Source organism: Rhipicephalus microplus, chromosome 7, assembly GCF_043290135.1.
Source record: "Rhipicephalus microplus isolate Deutch F79 chromosome 7, USDA_Rmic, whole genome shotgun sequence".
NCBI lineage: Eukaryota > Metazoa > Arthropoda > Arachnida > Ixodida > Ixodidae > Rhipicephalus > Rhipicephalus microplus.
Genome location: NC_134706.1, coordinates 117,828,276 through 117,852,732, shown reverse-complemented (window position 1 = coordinate 117,852,732; position 24,457 = coordinate 117,828,276). Strand labels below are relative to the sequence as shown.

Genomic DNA, 24,457 nt, shown 5'->3' with positions numbered 1-24,457 from the left:
GGTACACCCCTACCTTAATTTAAAGTTATTTCGAAGGCAGTTCATTTTTTCTTCATTTTATTACTGCGTTTGCAGCGTACACTAAGCCGAGTGGAGGCCGAAGGACCATATCCGGACTCTGCCTACGCCCTACTGAACCAAATCGGCCAGCGAAGTGTCAAGCAGTTCCCGTATCGAGGATATGCCATCGTGCCAGTAGACGGTGTCAACAAGGAGGTGATCAAGATCGTGGAGAAGGTACCATCTGAAAAGCGACCCCTCTGGTTTGTCTTCACTGGAGTCGGCTGCCAGTGGAATGGCATGGCACGCCAGATGATGCAGTTCGACATCTTCGCCGAATCCATTCGGAAGTCCCACGCACTCTTGAAAGAGAAATTTGGAGAAGACTTGATGGATATGCTGATCTCTGACGAGCCTCGGTGCAAAACGATTACGGCATGTTTTGTCTCCATTGCGGTGGTCCAGGTATGTACCATTAGTACTATTGATATACACAGTATGTGTCAGCTTTGAAAACAATGTGAAAACAGAATGAAGTCTTATGAAAAGGCCAGACAAGCAGTGACGAACAACTGTGCGCATGCTTACTAGAACGGAAAATGTATCTGAAAACTGAGAACCCAAATGCCTTCCGCTGTTTTCAACGCGGTAGCCTTTACCAACGAGTCACTGAGGACATCTTCCGGGACATATATGTTTTTAGGTGTTGCTGTATTAAAAGTCAAGGTCACATTTGATGCAGTACCTCTGGTCATTAAGCCACGGTGCTCTGTCAAATGGCCGTAGAGCTCAGCGGTAGCTAACAATGTGTTCCTAACAATGCCTACTATTTGGGTGCGTTGTGATGACTTGAGAGAAGGTGCTTCTAAATTTTTATGCAGCGACAATATTCCACTTCTGGTGTAATCACGAAGGCTGCTTGTTCAAAGGTAACAATTCGTTTTACATAGCATGAAAAATGACGGGGGAATGGTTCCTAAGGAACAGTTAATTACAAAATGACACAACAATATTTAATAGAAAATGATAGAAAGCTTGTTCAAATGCTCGACCCAGTATGCAGCTGTTAAGATGGCATACGTAATAGCGCATCTTGAGGTAGAGAAACGAGTTGTTCGATGACAATGCTATTATTGAGGTGACATCACATAGATCATCAAAATTGTGAATATGGTAACAGAGTAAAGGGGCATGCAGATGCTTAAGAGTCCACCACTCTGTTAGATCGCGAGCCGGATGGGCGCTCACAATCTCTGAAACGAAAAAAAAAACGCCTTCTAGAGTGTCTTCCTACTAGGCTGTTTGGACACACTAAAACTGGGAGAATCTAGCGTTGCGTCATTCCTTTGCGATTGCCCAGGAAAAGTGTGCATTTGTAGTTCGATATGTGGAGGCGAATCAACTTTTCAACAGAAGCTTTCCTTCCTGACATTTCTAGAACGAGGTGGTACAGCAAAGCAGTTTCAAGCGGACGGCCTTTTCATTGCCCCCCATGACCCTTTCCATGCTAAGCTGCGTGCGGCGTACCAAGCTGGTGTGGTGTCGTGGCCACATCGAGTGCATAAGTAATACGAAGACCGATTTTTTTTTCGCCCTGCGACCGGAAACAATTGCTCTCACTTGGCCTAGTGCACATTTCAGTGTGGTGTGTCATCGCATCATTGAACATTTTTATGGAACTTGTGCCTCCTATCCGAAAATTCTTTATGAACACATGTGACTAGTTCGTGTTTTCGTACGTCTAAAGATAATTTGTGTGTCGAGGTAGGAGAGGCGAGACGGTCGCGACGAGCCCGTGCCGAGGTCAAGGCTCTATTCGGGTCGCAGGAGTAGATGGAGCCACTGCTGCACCGTCAAGCCAGGTTCCGAAGCTAGGCCGTTCTCCAATACCTCGTGGCTTGCGCTGCACGAGCAATGCGGCTCGCTTTTTTTTTGGCGCGGACACCTAGCCAAATCTGGCGTGGTGCTACAAGTGCATATATGTGTCATACGTGTCATATGAAGTTTTGTTTGACTGGATTGAATCTGCAGTGTACTCTGTCATCTCAGTGCACGTTAAAAAACACCATATAGTCAAAGTTTGCGGAGCTATACACCACGGCGTCTCTCATATTCTTATTGCGGTTTTGGGAGGTAAACACCACATATTACTATTATAGTGTGTAATCTGATAAAGTATCAAATCTGAGTTATCGAAGCTGGTCATAGCCCCACAGTATTGTGCAAGCACGTTTTAGGAACTGAGCATTCTAGTTATAAGAAGGAGCTGATTACACATTCGTCATAGAGTTAAGTAAACCACAATGTAATGATGGTAACCACATTGAGATTTCTTTTTCTTTGCTAGCACTTTAGTTGAGTGTACAAGCAGATATCCCGATTCGCAGTATACACAAACGAAAGACAATCGTCATTGCAACATTCCAGAGTACGTAATAAAACCATCGAACACACAGGAAGCGAGAGCCAAGGGGAGAATCCAACTTGGTGGAAGAAGATTTTAAGGTCTTTAACTTTCAAAAAACTGCACCTAGTGCCAACGAAAGAGGCTGCTCTGTTGCAGTGCATGCATGTTTGCATGCGAACGGCTCTCTTGGTCTCGACAAGTTAGCGCATGGCTGCGTTGAGAGCGCGAACTTCCTCATCTTCTTGGAATTCGACGTCCTAAAAGCACCATATGATTATAAAGGGACGCCGTAGTGAACGGACCCAGAAATTTCGACAACCTGGGGCTGTTTAACGTGCACCTAAATGTAGGCACACGGGCATGGAGCATTTCCAAGTCAATCAAAATGCGGCCGCTACAGCCTGATCTCGATTACGTGACCTGCCGATCAGCAGCTGAGCGCCTTAGCCAATAGACAACCGTTGCGGGGTGCGATGAGAGTGCTGATAGCAGTGTTTTTCACAGCAGCACCTGGGCAGAGTCTTAGGTCAATTGATGGTCTACCCTGGTTTAACCTTTGTGGATGGCAAGACAGACTGCAGTGACGTCAGCTGTGGCGAGGTCATGTTAGATGACGGCAATGATACGATCGGTGTCTTTCTGTTGCAAAATGTTTCTTTAGTAGGCCTATCACTTTACGCCTGCTTTTTGGTGCACTTGTCAAAGTTCCTTATCTGATTGCGATGTGCCCACAATGTCTCCGATGACGTCTTGTCACGTCATGAGTTTGTATCATAAATTTAACCGACGCAGATATGTTTTTATTCCCTTAAGCACTGAGGACCACGTATGCTCATTATGAGCGGTCGTCCCTGTTTTGCTTATGAAAACCTATGTTTGGCATTGCTTTTCGACAACGTTTCAAGAGGTTTTTGACGATCCAAGCTCGGCAAATAGTGCATTACTGTTCATTACTTGCAAGGCAGTATGATTTCACTAATTTGCCCTTTTATTTCTTAAGATCGTGCGTTAAAAATGAGAAACTGCGCACGCCTACTTTACGGAGCTTATAAACAAACATGGACACAACCATGAAGCTTAGCTTCGTGGTAAACCTTTCTGCTTTAGATGACGAAAGTTCGAATAATTAGAAAATTTGTGCTTCGTTTTATTGCAGTTTTACAGTTTGAAACGTATTAAAAAATAAATTCCCAGGATGGGGGTACTACAAGACAGGGCGAAAAAAGATGAGTGGCCCATTATTTTATTTCGGAGAAAGTTTTTGCGAGTATTTTTTTCTTCTATTCTTGTTACTCAAGCATTTCAAGACACAAGATAGTTTGACTAATTTCGAATTAGCGTACGTGATTTATTCGGCACTTCAGATTCAACAGTTCGCAGGTGCACTATAATGCAATTCGCGTACAATGCTTACAAGCATTAAGAAAGTCGCCTAAATTGCACTTCTCACTGCTGCAATGCAAGGGAACACATGGAGACCACGCTATGACTATAGTTAAATTTTTTGCTTATGTAAACTCGTTTGGGTCATTTGTTGCCAGTGTTTTCCAGTGCCCTGTCGACTCACGCGTCTACCACACGTTGATATGTTGCGCCACCTTACTGCATCCAGCGAACCTGGTGGCTTAAGTCGGTTTCGTAATGCGGCTCTAGGAGTGTGCAAAATGGTGAACTTAATACTCTTCAATGGCTCGATAGCTTCAGTTTTCGGAATTCGAAAAAAAGCTAAACATATTTGTTACCTCCACTACGTAAAGATAACCTGGCTATATCTAAAGCGGGTGCTACTGACCTGTTGCATTGATTTATTAAAAACCTGGTGCTCAGTAGCATGCATTTCACAGCTGAAGTATACAAATAGGATAAAATAAGCGTGTAGAGGTTTCTAGTGATGCAGCGTTAGGCAAAGATCCATGTAGCTTTTTTCCTTTGCCATTGAGCAATGAGGAATTTTGAAGGAAATGCCGTACGGGGAAAACCTTGAGACTTGTGAGCAAAAAGCAAGCATTGACTATAGCAATTAGAAGAGGTATAAGTTGAGCTGGTGGGTGTTGATTCAGCTTCAACAGGGCGCATCATGAATACCGATACGGTACGAAAAAAGCAGCACGGGACGCTTTGAGCGCAATATAAGACAAAAAGATACGTTCTCAAAAAACAGTCAAAATATTTTTCTTTAAACAAATGAAGTAATCTGTATAATGTATAAGGAAAGCTAATTAAGGCAATTAATTAGTCTGCTAGAGCACTGCTTAGGCCTTTAAAGCTCCCTGCCGTTTTGAAAGGTATGTAATATTGCTTTAATTTGGCGCAGCATCACAGCGGACTATTACGCCCGATGTCGAACAGGCTTTTGAGTATTTCGTGTATCACTGTTTTCCCGGCAGCATCAGAGCTTTTCATAACGTGGTTGAATGTTTCATACCCAGGTCGCACTCGTGGACATGCTTAACGCCTTGGGGATTCAACCCGATGGCATGTTTGGTCATTCGGCTGGTGAGATTGGCTGTGCATATGCAGATGGAGGCTTGACCGCGGAGCAGGTCGTGCTTTGCGCCTACTGGCGAGGCCGCTGCCTGGAAACGGGCTACGGATTTGACGGTGCCATGGCAGCAGTAGGCGAGTCACGAGTTATTTGTTCGACGTTTGCTTCCTGAAAGTTAAGCAAGTTGATTCAGATTGAAACTTGTGAAGATGTGTTGTCTTGTGTTCCCCTACTCTTTTTTTATTTGTTGGTGGCTGTGTTGCTGTGCCTTTTCCAGAAGGAGTCCTTTACTTGCATGTCTTCCTGGGCAACTATTTTGAGAAGAGAAATTTTCGGGCCCCATTATTTCGTTTTGTACAACCTTGATAAAAAATACTTTGACAATGAAGGCAGTGAAGTTGTAGGGTACTGTTTTCAGGGTATATTAATAGCTGTGATACGTATTCTAAAGAAACATAATTACACTATGTTGGCAATAATGAATTTTGTTTGAAATGAGTGCTTATTTTTCGCCAAAACCACAACCACACTGCAAAGCAAAAACAAATAGAAAAGACGGGTGCATTAACTGTTTTTCAGCTTTTGCAGTGTGGGCGTGATTTTGGAGCGTCATTCGCCATTGAATTGAAATGTGCACTGGCTAGCCCAGCACTGAATGCTTAGGCGTATTTGGTTCAGTTGCTGAATTTCAGCTAATATCTCGGCCAAGGGTCAATCTGTGACGTTTTGCTGCAGATCAGGAATGACACCTCATATAGAAACGATCCCCGGGTGTAGCGAACCGGTGAGGTTGTGTACGTTGATGTTGTAAAGCTTTATTTAGCTGCATCATGAGAGGGTCGAAATTAAATTACTCAAATACTCAAAAAGTTCTTATTGAAGACGGCGAAAAAAGAAGGCGATAAGAGAAAGGCTTGAAGTGCCCTTAAGCTAAGGCCCCATTCATCAACGAAGCATGCAAAGAACATGTACTAACAGAGAGTGGAACTGGTTCGTAAATGTTTGACATAAAACATACAGGATTCGTTAGTGTTTCTGAAGTCATGACTTTTTTTTAGTTCGTGTTTGCACGCTCTTTCTTTTTATACCATAATGGACAAGCTGTCGTAATCATCGCGGTGTGTATGCGGGTGAAGTGGGGGGGAGGGGTGTGTTTTAAACACACCCTAAAATTGGGAAACATACCATGGTGAATATTCACACACACAAATGACGGAAGGAACTCACGCTTTACGCCCTCTGCAGAACTAGGGTGTTGCAGCAGTCTCCAAGTCATCATGTGCAAGCTTGAGCCCTTTTTAAGCGAGAAAACATTTAGGTTCAGTTCATGCAAGCAAGTTATCAATCTAGTGTTGCATTGACGTATAACAATGGAGTTTGCAGTAGTTGAAACGGACACATTTGGACAGGTACGGCGTATTTTGGAGCAAATGCTTACACATCTGGGACAAGAAATAATGACACTAATAAAAAAAGCACTTCTTGCCTGTGCTATCACATTCTAAAAGATACTACACAGATTCATAAAAACAACGTGCTACACATTTAGAAAAACGTTTTAATTTGTACACTCATGTATTTACGTGTTTCCAGTGTATTTTACTACCTTTGCTACATACCGCAAGCAGCTTGTGCTGCTTGTAACTATTGCCCTTGCACCAAAGAAGCAGCTGACAACTATTCATGACTCATTTGCTTGTTCGAATGCCATGCCACAACCGACTCATCTTGCAGACTGCAGTTCCACGTTGCTCGATATTGGTATCACAAACGCCCCCAGTTTTTTTAGGAAATTTCGCTAACCTGCATTTTACGAGCTTCACCTAATAAAAGACTAGTGCCATTTGTGAAAAGAGAACGGTTAGTATTGAGTTAGTCAGTATGCCGGCCTTTTCTTATAGGGTGACCCTAATAAAAAGGCCGTTATCAACGTGTTACTAACGTAAAATGAATATCACAATCTACAAGTTAGAAGCAAAATTTCTCAAGAAGCAAAATATGCACACGTTAAACAATCAAGCGGAGACGAACCTATGCTTGCAGGTTAAAGTCGCATTTAGATTCAATAAATGATTATTCAATATTGACAGAAAAAAAGAGTTTCGTCCAGTGTGAAGCATAGAGAAACATCAGTTCAGTGGTTCTGCAGCGTCTACTTTGTTATATGTACTATGGTGGTTTCGGCTTTTGTATCGGTATGTGGGATTACGTATAGATTATATTTTCATGCTAAAGAACATCTTACAGTCCTTGGTGCACCAGTTGCTGTTGCAGTTACATTAGCCCCTAGCATGAGCCACTCTCCTCCTTTTAACTGTGTGACTACAACACCTCCCTTGCCTGAGGCAGATGTGGTATAGACACGTCTAAGAATCTGAGCTTGGCAATGAACGCGCACATTGATATAGATGCGCGCCTAGCTTCGACGTTGGCCAATACTACAGCCTTTGATTTGATGTGTTCCCTTAGCAAGATAAGTTTTCATAGTATTGAGTAATTTTTGATGGCTGAAATTCAGGTCTAACTTGGGAAGAAGCGAAACAACGCTGTTCCCCAGACGTGTACCCCGCGTGCCACAACGCGGAAGATTCGGTGACAGTTTCCGGCACTAGCGAAGCAGTGGAAAAAATGATTGAGCAACTGCAAGCTGAGAACATATTTGCCCGCAAGGTGAACAGCATGGGAGTGGCTTTCCACACCAAGCACGTCCACAGCGTTGGTCCTGCCCTTCGAGAAGTTTTTGAAAAGGTAATGTGACATTACATCAAAATAGCATGGCAAACAGGTGAGCACATATTGCTAAAGTAATATTTTTGGATGATCCCATGAATAGTACTGCTGTGTAGTCGAACTCAGGTGCATCGCCAACAGCGTATATCACTAAGAAAAAAGTGTTCTTTGGCAAGGTTTGCAAAAACGGCCTGTGCTCTGAGCACTTGCAAAATGCTTATTCTAAAGAATGTCGACCCTTCCGCTCACATATATTGAGGCTTAGGCAAATATTGAACAAGGGAATCTTGAGAGGAAGCGCGAATTCTAAAGCCAGGAGGGAAGCTATAGGACCAGGGACAACGCACCTCCCATGTCCTTCTTTATCTTGTGTGCTGTATATTTCGCGTCGTTCCCCAGTTACCGCAAACATTGTCATGTAGTCGTGACATAAATGAACTTCGATTAACGGGTAAACTTTTCATTTGGTGAGCCTGCACCAGGAAAAGTAAAAATCTGAACAGTAGCAAAACACTGTACATCGATAACGATGCAAAGATTGTCGGCCATGGATAAAACTGCCTGCAGGTGGTGCAGCGCGTCGGCACTTACACATGTGCCACCGAAGACTCCAGCGTCAGCACCAGCCACCACGTATGTTCCCGAACATACTCAAATGTTGCTGTTGTGCGCGTACATTTATCGAAAGGTTCAAGATTGTGTGCCTTGTTCCTCGTGAAACAGGCGCAGTTTGCGCATGACAGCAGTTAGACGTGCAACGAATTTGATTGATTTGATATGTGGTGTTTAAAGTCCCAAAACCAACGTATGATTATGAGACACGCCGTAGTGGAGGGCTCCGGAAGTTTCGACCACCTGGGGTTCTCTAACGTGCACCCAAATTTGGGCACACGGGCCTACAACATTTCCGGCTCCATCGAAAATGCAGGCGCCGCAGCCGGGATGTGAACCTGCGACCTGCGAGTCAGCTGCCGAGTACCTTAGCCACTAGACCACCGCGGCGGCGCAGACGTGCAGCGGCGCGGCAACAAGAAATTATAAATAAAGGAGTGCGTGCAATAAGTGCGTGACCCCCAAAATTCACTACCTAGGTATAGTTTGCTCACTGAGGCTGCAAGATAGGCATTGGTACTGCGGTCCAACACCCCAGAAAAGGAAGTCTCTTCCTCTCTGTGATTTTCGCTGCAACTTGCAACTACGAATTGCAAAAGAAGGATTCCCGCTGTAGAAGTGCACCTCGTCCATGGCGCATATCCAAAAATAGTTTCGGAGGGCGGGGGGGGGGAGGTAACGCTTGTCTTCTATTACGGGAAAGGAACCCCCTTAACACGGTCATTTTTTGTTTTCTATGTAATGGCGAGAACAATATGAGGGGGGGGGGGCGAGCCTTATATACCACTTCCTGGCTACGCTGCTGCCCGGACCCAAAGAAGACGTGTCATTCTGCATGTGATAACGTTGGCCGCCAACATCTGTAGTGAAAGGGCCGGGCTGTATGTCGAGCTGTGTACAGTGACTCTGACGTTGATGTTATATACCAAGCATGGACATAGGCAAAGGTCTCTTGGAGCTAGCGCAATCCTGACGAGGACAACCAAGTCGCCATAGCCGAGATTGGTAGTATAAGGTGGAGCCTGAAAACTAGGTAGCTAGAGTAGCGTTATGGATTAGACTTATTGCACCTTGCCTGTGGAAAAATCACCCACTCAAGAGATTGCCAGAAAAGCTGTTGCAGAACATCAGTACACGCCGATTCAAATAAATCATAGCGTGGCTCGACTTTCCGCCACCATCCGCACAGACCACTGAAGTAAGAGCAAATTACACACTAACACACTTGGTCTCTTGGGTGGTCAGATATTTTTCCAACCTTACTCGTCAACCACCCTTACTGCTATTACTCCCTAAAAAACGAAAACAAAGACAAAATATTCAATCTCGTATTTTTCTTTCATAGATTATGCTCAGGCATGCTTTTAAGCATTCTGGTTTCTGTGTCGCGCGCGGAATAAATTCACAGGAAGTTAAGAAATTTTCACATTCTTCCGCAGGAGTTTTCCTTCCGAAATCTACATAGTTGTAAGTAATTTAGCACTGCAATAAAAAGGTAACAAAAATATGGCGGCACGAGATTTTTTTCTTTCCTTTATGGCAGATGCTTCAGGCTCATCTGTTTTAGTTAGTTTTGCGTTTGCTTTGCAAGGCGTTCATTTTCTTCGTTTGTGTGTAAATACGATTCTTCATGTTTGTTGTGTAGCCTCCTTCGCCGACTTAGTCGGCCAGATTATTATAATAGGCGGCAAAAACAAGTCCAGCAATCTAGAACAGAATTTGATTTCTCCGCACTATCTGATTTTTTTTTCCAAAATGAAACAGATAATACCACAACCAAAGGCCCGAACCAAGCGCTGGATTAGCACATCAATGCCGGAGAGCCATTGGCAGGAACCTGGAGTGCAATACTGTTCTGCCGAGTACCACGTGAACAACTTCCTGAACCCTGTGCTTTTTTGCGAGGCCATCAAGCACGTACCGAAGAATGCCATCTTGCTGGAGATAGGACCACACTGCCTTTTGCAGGTGAGTGATCGATCGGCACAATATGAGAAGTTGTCACGGTTTCATCATGCGATATGCTCAACGCACCTTTTTTGTTCTTCGGGCATGTAAATCATTAGCTGGACAGCCTAGCACTATCATTAATTGTGCACGCTAAACTTACTGTAGTAGTGCGAAAGCCGAAAACTAAACTGAACGTAAGAAGCAGAGGCGAGAGAGGTGGTACACAGGTTGCTTCTTGTCATTGCTTTTATAATGAATTTTACTTTCACGTTCATCCTACTACATGTTTTTAACAGAGAGCAATTCACTACAAAAAAAAAGAAAGTTGTCCCAAAAGATGTGCGTTATCCTGTAATTTGAAGAGCCCCCAGCTATAAGCGAACAGCTCTTTAGTGTTGGGCGTCACTGGCATATGCACCAACTAGCGCCGGGATTCGACCCTTTAGAACCTGGGTTTTATTGCGATAGCAACTATATGGCCAGTCTCGGCTAAATTTTGCTGTCGCCGCCACAGCCATCATCATTCACACACACACACGCACACGCACACACACACACAGAGGCACGTAAGCGAACGGCAGCGCATTGGAGGGAAGGGAAAACGTTCAATATAAATGCCCGATTTCGAGATTTCTACCAAAGATGACGCTGCCTGTCCGGCGTCGCAGCGCTACCATGCGTTGCTCTGGCTTCCTATAGGTGTCAGCACCATCCTCACGCAAGTGTGTATAGGCGGTCGGCGGCGCGTGCATAGAGTAGTATAAAAGGTGAAGAGAGAACCCTTTCATAGACCTCTGTGGCTGATTTGGGTTCCCGGCGCACCAAACGGGTGTGATGAAACTTTGCAGCCTCAGAGATGGAAGACTGCAGAAAAGACTGTCTCGAAGGCCATTTTGTGGTGACTAGGATTATTATACAGTCTCCGAGACCACTTCTACGAGCCTGCTCATCTCTGAGGCCGTACTTTATTATTAGGAGCGAAGCTTTTTATAGCGGCACCCGTTCGTCCCTCATAGAGTCGTAGAATGTAACGATTGTAACATTTTGACCTTCATGCTGGTGCTGGTGGGAGATCTCTTCTGTGCGTTGTTGAACAATAAACCTAATGCTCAATGTACATGCCAATAGCTGCTAAGGCGTAATGAGAGAGAGACAGGAGCACTCGGCTTTTAGTTAACGCGCACGCTGCAATCCCCAATAGCAGCCATTAGCATGTACATTGAGCTCTATCTGACAAGAAAGGGTTGCTAGGTTATACTTGCTGGGCGTAACCTCCTTGGTTTTAGAAAGGTTTAGCGAGCGTTGGGCCGCAGAACCTTGTATACAGTGAACTAGTATATAACATGAAGTCGAGGTGGCTGAAGGTGAGAAGTAGACACAAAGCGCAAGCCGTAAGAAAGTGTGCGTGCGCCTCCTCTCGCTCAGTCCTTGGAATATCCGCTGGATGACGGTGCTTCCATATGAGGAATATATGATGAAAAGATGCGAGATGGTGGTACTTGGAGTATTGAATAGTTGGACGAATGAACACACAGACAGTTGCATGGACGGACACATGGATGGCTGCATGGATGGATGGACGCATGGACGGACACAGGAGCGGATGCATGAACGAACGCAGTGACGGACGCACAGACGCACGCACGGACGGGCGGATGAACGCACGGGCGGCCACACAGACGCACGGACGGACGGAAGCAACAACGAATGAACGGACGGATGCTTCGCCCCACTCTGCATCATTCACTCCGTGGATATGCTGCCATTTTTTTCTAGATTCACTACTTCTCTCTTATTGAGCTCGTTATAGCTTCAAGCGATTTGCGAACGGCACAGATATCGATACTCACTTAACGGCACTAATTCTCACTTATGCAGTGAATTTGAATACATGTAGCGGCACAAAGAAAACTTAAAAATGCAAGTGGTGACTCAATTTCACAGGCCAAGAAAGAATTCTCTCGCAAACGTGCTGCGAAGCATTCCGGGCAGTTTTTTTTTTTGTTTTTCCCTGTGAAGCATTCCACGAATACAGTATGCGAAATGAAGAGCACAAGATCTCTGCGCCGAACATCACTATACCGGAAATGTTAGGTTAAGGCTTAAATAATACCCCGCCGCTGTGGTCTAGTGGCTAAGGTACTCGGCTGCTGACCCGCATGTCGCGGGATCGAATCCCGGCTGTGGCGGCTGCATTTTCGATGGAGGCGGAAATGTTGTAGGCCCGTGTGCTCAGATTTGGGTGCACGTTAAAGAACACCAGCTGGTCGAAATTTTAGGAGCCCTCCACTACGGCGTCTCTCATAATCATATGATGGTTTCAGGACGTTAAACCCCACATGTCAAGGCTTAAATGACAATTGCAATACGCCCTTAACATAGTACTTATGGCGTTCGTGCCTACCAGCAGTCAAGCTGAGAGGCTGCCGAAAAAAATTACGGCATATTCACGGGGTGAATGATGATGAATGGGCGAAGCTCCGGAGGGATTCATCGGTAAACTGTGAATCTTCTGTGTAATTCGCCCAGCCGATCATCATGTAAAGACGTGAGAAACGCTGTGTGTGTATATACACAAATCAACTTTTATTTGTTCTTAGACGATGGATGGCTTGCGATGTCCCTTCATTATGACGGCTTTATGGTCTGTGCCTTGCGCTCTCTCCGCTGTGCAGCCTTATCCATCCGGCGACTCCGAGCGCGCGCCAACAGCGAACGGATTTTATTACAACGCTCCCCCTAGCGTACATCGCCGCACTAAATCGAACGATTGCCTTCAACCAATGACACGCGCCATATGTGACATCATTCCTATTTTATAAGATCTCGCGTCTTTCATCAACTACAAGTACCGCTTTCTAGTTTATAACATTTTGCATCTTTTCATCATCAGCTACAAGTACCACCATCTAGTAAACACTACAAGAACTAAACGAGAGGTGGCTACATACAGGAGACGGTACCGCCATCTAGTGAACACTGCAAGAACTAAACTAGAGGTGGCTACATACAGGGGACGGTACCGCCATCTAGTGAACACTGCAAGAACTAAACCAGAGGTGGCTACATACAGGCTACAGGGGACGCACAGCCCACGCCCTAAGAAGCTTCGCCCCTAATAAGCGAAGAGCACGACGCACGCCAGCGCGTTATCACGCATATTTTGTGACATCTCCCTGGTGCTGCCCGTAATTATTCATTGCCGCAAATGCTCACGAACGAGTAGCGTGACAACGTTGCCGTCGTGTCGACGCCATGTGCACTTCTCTCGCCCCCGATTCATGCCTGATCCCAGCCCGATATTATCACACTGTACAATCGCAAACAATAAAGACGGATTCGGGCCACTATCACATGCGCAAAAACACGTAGATGTATAATGCAATAGAAAAGGTACTGTAGTAAATAACTGGTACGCTTGTTTCCTTAAAGCAGTAGGTGATGTGTTGCAATCTTACCGGTGGGGTTAAGCTGCTTAGCTCAGCCACTTTTAGGCACGAGTGACCACTCTTGTAATTTTTATGTTACTGTATGGTGCGTATACAAATACACGCAGCGGTGCTTCGCTGCATGCGGTTTGATCCGATCGTCAGCAAATCAAATGCGTTCACTACAGTTTACTGTTAATATCTATGCTCTTCTATATTGAATTGGGTCACAACGCCTATGCAACGTTAGCATTACCCGCTAGTAAAGTGCATTCTGCCTTTCATAGGGATGCTCAGCCCTGGGTGATGCTCTTCACCCTTTTGCACTAAATCAGGCCTTTCCTGTGGCGTTGCTACGTGGTTAGCTTGTGTCCAACCTGCTACGAACTGCTGCAGCATGACCAAACTACTTATTTACATCTATGTCATCTCCATACTACAAAAAAGAGAGAATGAAAGGTTGTAGAAAGCCCGCCTATCTGTGCTATTTTTTTCAGTACCACGTGGTTCACACATTATATGTTTATTTCTCATTTTGTTAACCATAACATGTGATTCAGTCGATAAGTGTAGTAAAGAAAACTTAGTGGCTGACGGCGCTTTGCACTACACTACGTTTATTACGCGTACGCACATGATCTTGCACCAGTAAAAATCTTATGTAAGAGTTCAGCAGAAAGCTTTTATTGATAGATTACGTGCAAGACGGAGCGGCAACAAAGGACTGGGTAATGGGACAAGCATGTTTTTTTTTTCAGAGAAAAATTATCACTTCCTTCTGTCGGTTAATAACAATGCCACACAAATAATGAATTAAGTTAAAAATATAAAATTTTGACTGAAACAATACGACATTTTGTATACGGCATGTCGCCTCAATTCATTTTCAGCGTCTGAGCTCATTAAAGCGTTCCTAATTCTAAGCACACGGTTGCGCACGGTAACTGTTTTAGGTATAGTGTAAGTGCTGAACTCCCACAATTAATGTGATAGTAAGGTTTCTATGTAGTGGTGCTACGGCAATCTAAACACAACTAAGGCTCCTCGCATGATCACCGAAGTTGTACACCTACCAACAGCGCACCAGTGCATGGCCTAAAAGATGTTTTTTTAACAACTGAGTCTTTAGAACACGCTGGATTCACACAGTATTTAGTAGCTCTCATGTTTGGGAGAATGCGAAGGGCATTTGGCGATGTGCATGAAACAGAAAGCGGCACCCACTCTGAAATTATTGTGGTGAATGGAGGTATATGACGACAATAAACAGCACTCTAGAATGTTGCACTTCTCTAATTGCAATGCATTAGCAGCCGAGCAAGACCGAATGCTTTGGTACGTCGTTTCAGGCATACGTAGAAACAGTACACTCACGCTGACATGCTCGAACAAATTAGACCTTAAGAACTTGCATGACGCACATAAAAACACGACTTGGCTAGCAGACGACGCAAGGAGCAATTCACACTTGACTGTTTTGGCCAGTTGCCGACATGCGGTGACTCTGCTCGGTCTCGCGACCAATAGATCTTAGTAACAGCATGCATCGCCCACGGGAGGCGCTTCTCATCAATGCCATCAATACACACGAGCCTTCTTGTTGTCATCTACTGTGGCCGCACCGCACAAAAGTTGGTCATTTAGCAAGCGCATCTATACTACAATTATTATTGCTTCTAAGTATGCTAGTCTTGCTCCATAAAACATTCAAATATGTTGCTATTGCATTTATTGCTTAGCTGTTTTAGTGAAATTATGACTTGTTTAGATCAGCAGTTGACCTTTAAAATCAATTGCTGCAATGATGTGTGGACGTCAGTGTTTAATAATTTCCTCGCAAATAAAGCTTGGTGGTCACGCTTTTCATTGCGAAAGCGTGACGATTTTTCACTTTTGAAATGTGGAGTGGGAAATGGGGGAGAGTAGACATACTTGGCAGGAAAGTAGGCTATAGGCTACTTAGTTTCATGCCACATGGGTAATAACCGTAAGACAGCTAACCTCGCTTACATTGTCTCTGTCTGATACTGCATGCATGCAGACTAGCCTGCTGGGCGTAAACTTACTTTTATCTTTTTTTGCAACCGGGTTCGGGAGCAATTGGTGGCAGCGAGGTGGTTCTGTCAATTAGAAGTATAGCACGTAAGAAAAATGTGCGAACAGAATTTACCTTAGATTACGTCACTCTTTTCAATACAGATCAATTTATGAGTAGTGCTTCAATCCTTGAACAATGGAAACCTTAACGTTTGAGGTGTGTTCTAGTTGGAAATAAGAAGGTGAAGCTCTATTCAGGAACACAACATTAGGAGCACACAAGCCCATGAAATGTTCCTGCATAAAGATTCTCTGCATAACTTTAGAAAAAAAATCATGTTGTATATCTACTGTATTCAACAAGTGTTGCCAAATGACTATATATTGTGACGGAATTCAAATGACATATTGACGCTGACAGAAATATAGGATGAATTCTAAATACTGCTTCTGTTTTCGAATGTGGTAAAAGATTCCATCTCCCAAAACAATGTAAAACATAAATACTGATGCTTGTGAATAAAGAATCGCGAAGGAAGTAATCTTCAAAAGTGACTGCTGAAGAGAAAAAACTTTGAGCCTTTAATTTAACATCAGCAAATACTTGGTGTGGTAACGTCCTGGCACAACTATTTGGTGCAGAGGGGGAGAGAAATTCACGCTAATTTTGACAATTTTCGCAGCACGTGTTCTGCGTAGTCGCTCCCATTTCTTGCGAGGTTTGGTCAGAAGAGAGTGACTGATCGCAAACCGATAGCGTTGTTATTCTTGCTACAAACTTAGAAAACGCCTCCACGGACGAATCTCAGCTCGAAGTTCATGCAAGATGAATGCCGCCGAAAGACCCTAGGGCTCAAAGGTTGGCTCAAACGTAGCGTCGACAATTAGGCCAGACGCGCTGCCGTAGATGATCGTGGAGGACATGACTCAAAAAGAGTCTTTCGTGCCACCGCCATGAGTTGCTGGCCGCAAAAATAATCTACGCGCTTTCGCGGCTCGAGCACATAGGGCGCTTGTGTGCTATAGCATAGCGCAGCCATGACCTCCATGACTAGATCCGGCAACGAGCGCAGCCATCCAGCGGCGCACTGCAGGTGCATACGGTAGAGGCCATAACACTACACAGTGGCTCCTTTTGCCAAAAGCATGTGGTCGAGCTGTGTTCACTACTCATTGCCTTTGCCTAAACCAAAAACGCCATATGCCGTAACATTCCCGCCGATATGCTCGTGCCGACACTTTTCAGCCATAAGCATCTCGACGATCGCGTGCTTCCTTTTACGCGCATCGCATGTCGCGGCAACAGCGGCCAAGCAGACTATCTCGGAGTTAGCAGAAAGACATTGACAGAAGCGTAGGAGTATCACTTGGCAAATTTTGTTTAACTGCGTTAAACCGTAGCATTTCTCGGCCTGCTTTTGACTCGAGACTAGGTAGTTTATGTTGCACGTAGCACAAAATTTCTTGGCTTTCGTGCTGGCTAGATTTTTCTCACCGAACATGTATATGTACTAAACAAAGCAATCAGCATACAAGGATGCACAAAAGAATGAATAGCGCTCTTTTTTCGGGTATTGTACACGTAGCACATTCTTTATACTTTTTCTGTCACAAAGTAGAATGGCATTGTTATTTTGCTCACAGTCAAAGGAGACTGACCGTCTCTTCACAGCGTCGAGTGATGGTTCTATAGAAATTCACCAGGACCCTTATGAAATTGCTTAAGATGCTCAATTTTTAAGTCATGTTTTTTTTTTCTGGGCTCCCATTCGGTGTACAAATTGCCCTACTCTGAAGGATTTCTGCACCTAACGTTGTTTTTCACAGCCTGGAACACGCTATTTACCACTGCCTGAGGGATTTGCTCATGTTTGAATAAGTGACGTAACGTGATTACGTAATGATGGGATGTCACATTACAAAATTTTATAATATGTGAAGTCTCGCGTTTTCGTTGCACCATCGCGTCACGTGCAGATGCCTCAATAAAAGACTACATCTGGCCGTCGTGATGGTCAGATGTAGTCTTTTATTGAGGCATCTGCCGCTTTCACAATATTGTATTTACTTGGTCCCATTAAAGTAATTGATCTGCGGTGCGGCCACATCAATTTTTTTGGCAGGCCATCCTGCGGCGTGCTGTAGGACCCGCTGCCACCTGCGTGGGCCTCATGAAACGTGAGGCGGACAACCTCCAATACTTTTTGGGCTCACTGGGGAAGCTTCATACTTTGGGAGTCCAGATGGACTTGTCGGCTCTGTACCCTCCTGTCCCGTGGCCTTTACCGCGTGGTACGCCCAACATTGGACACCTGGCCGCCTGGGACCACTCTGAGACCTGGCATGTTGCAAAGTGGGACGACTTTCCTATGCCAGATGATGTAACTTTGATTTTAATGCATTTATATATACAGCTTAGGTTCAGTGCATATGCGAACTTTTGTTTGTTACTTTGACTGCTCAATAACGACAAAGCACTTTCAGTTGTTCCGGAGAGTGTTTTTTTATTAATTTATCCAAAGCATGGTATTTCTGCACTACTCTGAGTGGAGGATATATGCTACATTCCGGAAGTTCCTTTTAGCACTATGAAAGCTACATGTACCCTCAGTGAAAACGAAGTGTGGTTGGTTCCTGCACATGTATTTATCCACGTCGCGTTCTCTTCTCGACAACTCGGCGATTCTCTGGCGTCTGTTCACACGCGTAGGGTGACTAAAGAAACCAGATGGCATTGGCAAAAAAAAAATCACTGCATGCATGGTAGCTGGTGCCCTTCCTCTCGAATTGATAATGTCGTCATTGTGCGCTAAGAGACCTGTAATTTACAAACTGACGCTTGTATTTGCTTTACATTAATGCACTGATGCTTCGGCTGCAGTCTGTTTGGGACTATATTGTCCTGATTACAAGAACCATCATAAAACTTCCGGCGCTTTGTGTATAGCAGTGCTGGTTAAACAAACAGCTTGACCCGAAAATAACGACAAATTGAACCGCCTGCTTTGTCTTCAGAGGGGGACGGCACAAGGAGATCACTCATTTCACCATTTATTCCATGCTGCCAGAGCAGTGGGCGAATAGCAAGCGCAAGTTCGAATCCAAGCGCTTGGTGGCGTCTTCACGGGCGCTACCATGTTTATTTGTACCCGCAGTTAGTGCCGGTTACTTATACAGCAATAAAAGACACGTGAGGTCAATGTGAGAAGGAATAAGCCTTTCACTCGTTGTCATGACTCAATACGTGCCAAAAAAATGCTGCTACGATCGCTGCGATGAACCTTCAGGGGGGGGGGGGCTGAAATTTCGTGGCAGCGTCCACCCTCTCTCTTAGGTGAATAGATAGGGTGGACATTACCCCCCGCCCGCTTTCTTAGGTGACTAGGAGATGCAGCAGCCTATGAGTGCCAATATCCCAAACCTGCGCAAGTGTGTGGTTTACTAACATCTCATCTCCTTGATAGTGCTGAACAGTAGTGGTAAGAAGGTGTAAAGTTCTTAGGAGCAATAGTAGTGGCAGGGACTTCGAATCGAGTCTTATTCGAGTGTACAAAAAAGGCTTATTCAAACTGTAATTTTGATTACTAAAGCTGAACTGTTATGTTCCATCAATCGATACTAAATGTTAACTTGTGCGCTATGTTCGTAACAGTTAATTTGATGAAAAGTGACGTTCGAAAACGACTTAGGACTCTACCGCCGTTCGAGTATCACGCTGTTGTCACGAGTCGCTTCCATGAATAGAGAGTAATCACACTGTCACCATCGTGTACCACATCTTCTTATGTTTCAAAGCTGCAATAACAAGAATGCGATATAAAAAATAAAGGCAGCTTCACCCAAATTTCGCCAAGCCTGAAGGCAATGATGAGCTTGGCAGTTCTTACTTTCTCGCTGGTTTCTTTTCCATAGTTTGATTTCGGTTGTTCTCCATTTATCCTAGATTTTGCTATTTTTGCTCTGATATTTTCTGCCAATTTGTTTCGGTCGTTCTATTTCTCACTTGCTTTTATTTTGTTTCAGTTGTCTTGTTACTCTAGCCTTGGTACTAATATGCGCACTTTAAATGGTCAACATGGCAGCCTGAAAACATTCCCTGCTTATGCACAGTTCAGGAATCACATTTTTGTTTATTGGGAATGCTTCTGCACACATTGAGGCGTAACTGGGAGGCGCATTCATCGCATTTATTGAAAATTCAAGCTTGTGTTTCATGATGCGGCGGCTAATAACAGTGAAGACGCTTGTGCAGTGGATTGATTGATTGACTGATATGTGGGGTTTAACGTCTCAAAACCACCATATGATTATGAGAGACGCCGTAGTGGAGGGCTCCGGAGATTTCGACCACCTGGGGTTCTTTAACGTGCACCTAAATCTCAGCACACGGGCCTACAACATTTCCGCTTCCATCAGAAATGCAGCCGCCGCAGCCGGGATTTCAACCCGCGCCCTGCGGGTCAGCGGACGAGTACCTTAGCCACTAGACCACCGCGGCGGGGCGCTTGTGTAGTGGAACCGCGAGACACAAACTTGTGGTGCGATTCAGGCGTAGCCAGAGGCACGCGTGCGTTATTTTTACGGGTGTAATTTTTTTCAACTTGTTACTCTGAGTTGAAACAAAAAGTCACAGTTTAGCAACAAGCGTGAAGAAATGAACACTATAACAACAAATTCGGGTGTCATGCGAAGAACGACGAGCGCAACGAAACTTTGAGTGCGTTACTCAAGCACGAAGAAGGCACAAAAAGAACGCAGGCAGGACAACCAACAATTAACAACGTTCACAGGTCGACACTTAACGTGTTGATCAAACGTTAAGAACTATGAAACTCACTCGCAGAGTGAGCACCATCTAGCAAGTGTCATGGTAATTCACTACGTCTGAACAACGCAATTCTCTCGCAAACGCGACATCTTTAGCGAGCGAAGTGACCTTTTTGCACTCGGTAACTCAAACGCAACCCTTCTGGAGCGACGAGAACGCTGCGCTGCGGCTGTGGCGGCAAGCTTCGGGGAAGTCGGGGATAGACGCGGCCGGGGGAACAGGCGATTCACTGTGTCGCCGCAGCAGGGGTGCGTGCGGCATGCGAAGCACGTGTTCTACAGTTGGTGGGGCAAACTGGTGCCCTGCCGTCAGCTTGGCACGCTCAAAGAAGATTTTAGCGGCTGAAGCTGCCTTTTCGCGATTGCAGAAGTAACTTCACGGAAGCGCCGGTGAGGTCTGAAGTATTGTGGGGGGCCACGACAGTACAAAAAGTACGAATGCACGTGATCCACTTGTAAAACTGCCCCGCCACGGTGGTCTAGTGGCTAAGGCACTCGGCTGCTGACCCGCAGGTCGCGGGTTCAAATCCCGGCTGCGGCGGCTGCATTTCCGATGGAGGCGGAAATGTGTTAGGCCTGTGTGCTCAGATTTGGGTGCACGTCAAAGAACCCCAGGTAATCTAAATTTCCGGAGCCCTCCACTACGGCGTCTCTCATAATCATATAGTGGTTTTGGGACGGTAAACCACCCATATCAATCAATCAATCACTTGTAAAACTGTCGGTTGCCGGGCAAGTCACACGAGAGAAAAAGAAAACAGGCGCGGGTCACCGCAGTTATAAAAATAAAGTGTTAGCTCTCTTGCCTTGCGTTTTAATTATCTCGATTCTTCCCTTGGAATCATTTATTTGGACTGCCTGAATCAGTGCGTGCACGCGCGCACGCACTGTTTCAGGCAGTTGTTACAAATGAGAGTCGCATCGGCACCGAGCGTTGCATTGGAAGCCTATAAACACGCTCGCACGCACGGACGCGGGCAGGACCTACAACGCCCCACATACAGTAAATTGCAGGTTTACGACCCAACGCATATCGAAACGAGTGCAAAGCCGAACGCGCACTTCGCGCCATCTGAATGGTTCGCTGGTAAAGGAGAGAAGGCGCTCACTTTCTACCGAGATCGGCGCACCGCGAATGATGAATGGGGTCTATAAATAGCTCACCGTTAATACGTTGAAAAACGTGCGTGTCTGTCGTCGAGCTGTTAACGCCGCACCGATATCGCCCGTTCATAAAGAATGTTTTTTTCTGAACATTGCGCCAGTCATAAACGCCTTGCATGCGTAATCATGGAAACCGCAATTAAACTTTGCAGTGGAAAATCTCGGAGCACGGACTTGCTTGATTGATATGTGAAGCTTCACGTCCCAAAACCACCATATGATTATGAGAGATACCGCAGTGGAGGGCTCCGGAAATTTCGACCACGTGGGGTTCTTTAACGTGCACCCAAATCTGAGCACACGGGCCTACAACATTTCCGCCTCCATCGGGAGTGCAGACGCTGCAGCCGGGACTCGATTCCGCGACCTGCGGGTCATTGAGCACAGACTTGCTAGAAGAGTTATTGAAAGTGGAACTTGGTATAAACATGACTGCCTCCAATTTTCAATAGGAACATGCCTGCTTGCTGCAAAAACGAAAAAAAAGGCAATAAATTATAGCTAACCGTGTGGTTGTCCGCGATAGTTACTGTCTAACTTTGTGTTCCCCCTCGTACTTTAGTGACCTGCCTAGGTAATTTCATGGTCTTCTCATTGCTGAATTTAACAGAAACCATGAATTCTTACTTTGAACAGCCGGTAAATTCACCGTGTTCCCAGGCTTCACCATATGGACGATTCCTATAAACGTAATTTTTTTCTTGTCATGACTAGGTTGCACCAATTATACGCACTATCGTAACTCCTACAATCGACTATAGAATTTCGGGGCTTCCAAAATGCGGAGCTATAAACGAACTACAACGAATTGAGCATTGACACTGCTTTTATTTTACTTAACATTGCCACCATGGCACCATTTTGGGCCCGTAAAAACGGTATCAAAACCAACAAACATACTACAGAGAAATAGAACGGACTGAAAAAGCTTTATTTTCGCCCGGCAGGATGCACTTAGCACGTAGCGAGTGTCTCCAACGTAAGCACCGACAGCAATTTTATAGTTATATATGTTGAAAACTTATCAAACTACGTTTTATACAAGTGCAGATGTGTGGTCTTGAAGTCTGAGCGATGGATCCACAGTTTTGAAGGAGCACACCGGACATTATCACTTTTACCGAGAGTCTTTTTCTCGAGGTCATACTTCAAACTTCCAAGTCTGGAAGATTTTTGAGACATGGAGGGGCGGTATGGTAGCGGGAGATACAGTGAATAATAGCTTCAGTTATGCAACACAATCAGCCAGGAATTCACTTGATTGGAGATTGATTGATTGATTTGTGGGGTTTAACGTCCCAAAACCACCATATGTATATGAGCGACGGCGCAGTGGAGGGCTCCGGAAATTTTGACCACCAGGGGTTCTTTAACGTGCTCCGAAATCAGAGCACACGGGCCTACGACATTTCCGCCTCTATTGGCAGTGCAGCCGCCGCAGCCGGGATTTGAGCCCGCGACCTGCGGGTCAGCAGCCGAGTACCTTAGCCACTAGACCACCGCGGCGGGGCCACTTGATTGGAGAGCAAGTAACGACGTACTTGCTATCTAATCCTGATTTGCTTATTTTTACTCAATGACATACAGCACATCATGATTGGAATTCATTCTTGAGTGCCGCTGTCCACAGGGAACGAGAGCCAGTTGAGCTAACAAGTAGAATTACTGGCTTGAACACAACGCCGGCCAAAATCAAGAACATGTCAACAAGCTTTGAGGCAGTTGAGGTACTTAGTTGCAGTATAGTACGTTTGGACTTGCGGATGTTGTAGTTGAGCTAAGCGCCGTAAGGCATGCACGCGTAACGATTTATTAAACAAGGTGCCCGAATATTCACATCAGATACTATATTGGTGAAATTGCAGGGGAAGGAAGACATTACGGAAGTCGATATTGAAGGCCGTCCCGAAGACCAATACCTTGTCGGTCACCAACCAGATGGCCGTATCGTGTTTCCTGGATCTGGGTACTTGTATCTCACTTGGCGGTTTCTGGCCAACCACTATGGAAAGGATGTCAACAAGGCACCTGCTGTCATGGATGACGTGAAGATGAAGCGGTTCACGATCTTGCCTCCAACGGGTGAATATACACGTTTTGAAGAACTTTCTCAATTTATTCTATCTATTGTTTCTCATTTATGGTACAATCTTGCGTTGTAGAATGGAGAAGGAGTGGAACTTCGTGTGTCACCGTGTAAGTCGAGCTTACGCTAAAGTGTATTCTTGTATGTCACATTCTCGGCTGCTTTAATTAGATTTTAATTGGTACAAATTAGGGACAATTTATTCAGTGCTCTTCTTAGTCCCTGAGCGATTATTTAAATGCATTTGAAACCCGCACTTTACACACCAAGTGCTGCCAAGTTGTTTTATCATCTAATATATGTGAAGCACTTCTTAGCTTTGAGTGTTTGTCTACCTATCTATCTATAGCAGCCTAGCTTTGAATATTCGCGGGGCCGCGTCATTAGATTCGTTAGTACTAAAATAACATTGTAGTTCATGAGAGTATGAGGCAAAGATGTGTGAAAGAAGAAGAGGTAGGAGAAGGGTAAAGAGTGAAACATAGCATATCTTTGTATAGCATAGTGAGGCGTGAAAGAGTTTGAGGGGGGGGGGGCGGACGAGGGCAAAAAGGACGAGACAGGGTACAGCAAGTATAACTATGCACAGTATGTACCTATCCCACGTTTGTAAATAGCGGTGGGCGCCGTCGGCATGTTCAGGCGCTCGTAGCGACGTCGTGGTGCGTAGGCTCCGCCCAGCCAACGTTTGTATCTGCCCTATATGATCACGTCGCAGCCGTTGCAGCAGC

The 24,457-nt window shown here is 45.1% G+C and overlaps 1 protein-coding gene across 2 annotated transcripts in view; it reads left to right on the top strand.

The window, feature by feature from the left end:
- LOC119180338 (fatty acid synthase-like) overlaps positions 1–24,457 on the top strand; it is a 112,590-nt gene that overhangs the window by 23,137 nt on the left and 64,996 nt on the right. For both annotated transcript variants that reach the window (XM_075869600.1, XM_075869599.1), the window contains exons 8-13: positions 76–465; positions 4,837–5,026; positions 7,411–7,640; positions 9,999–10,202; positions 17,773–18,030; positions 23,506–23,722. In XM_075869600.1, coding sequence (XP_075725715.1) covers positions 76–465; positions 4,837–5,026; positions 7,411–7,640; positions 9,999–10,202; positions 17,773–18,030; positions 23,506–23,722 — 1,489 coding nt within the window. The remainder of the gene's footprint in view (positions 1–75; positions 466–4,836; positions 5,027–7,410; positions 7,641–9,998; positions 10,203–17,772; positions 18,031–23,505; positions 23,723–24,457) is intronic.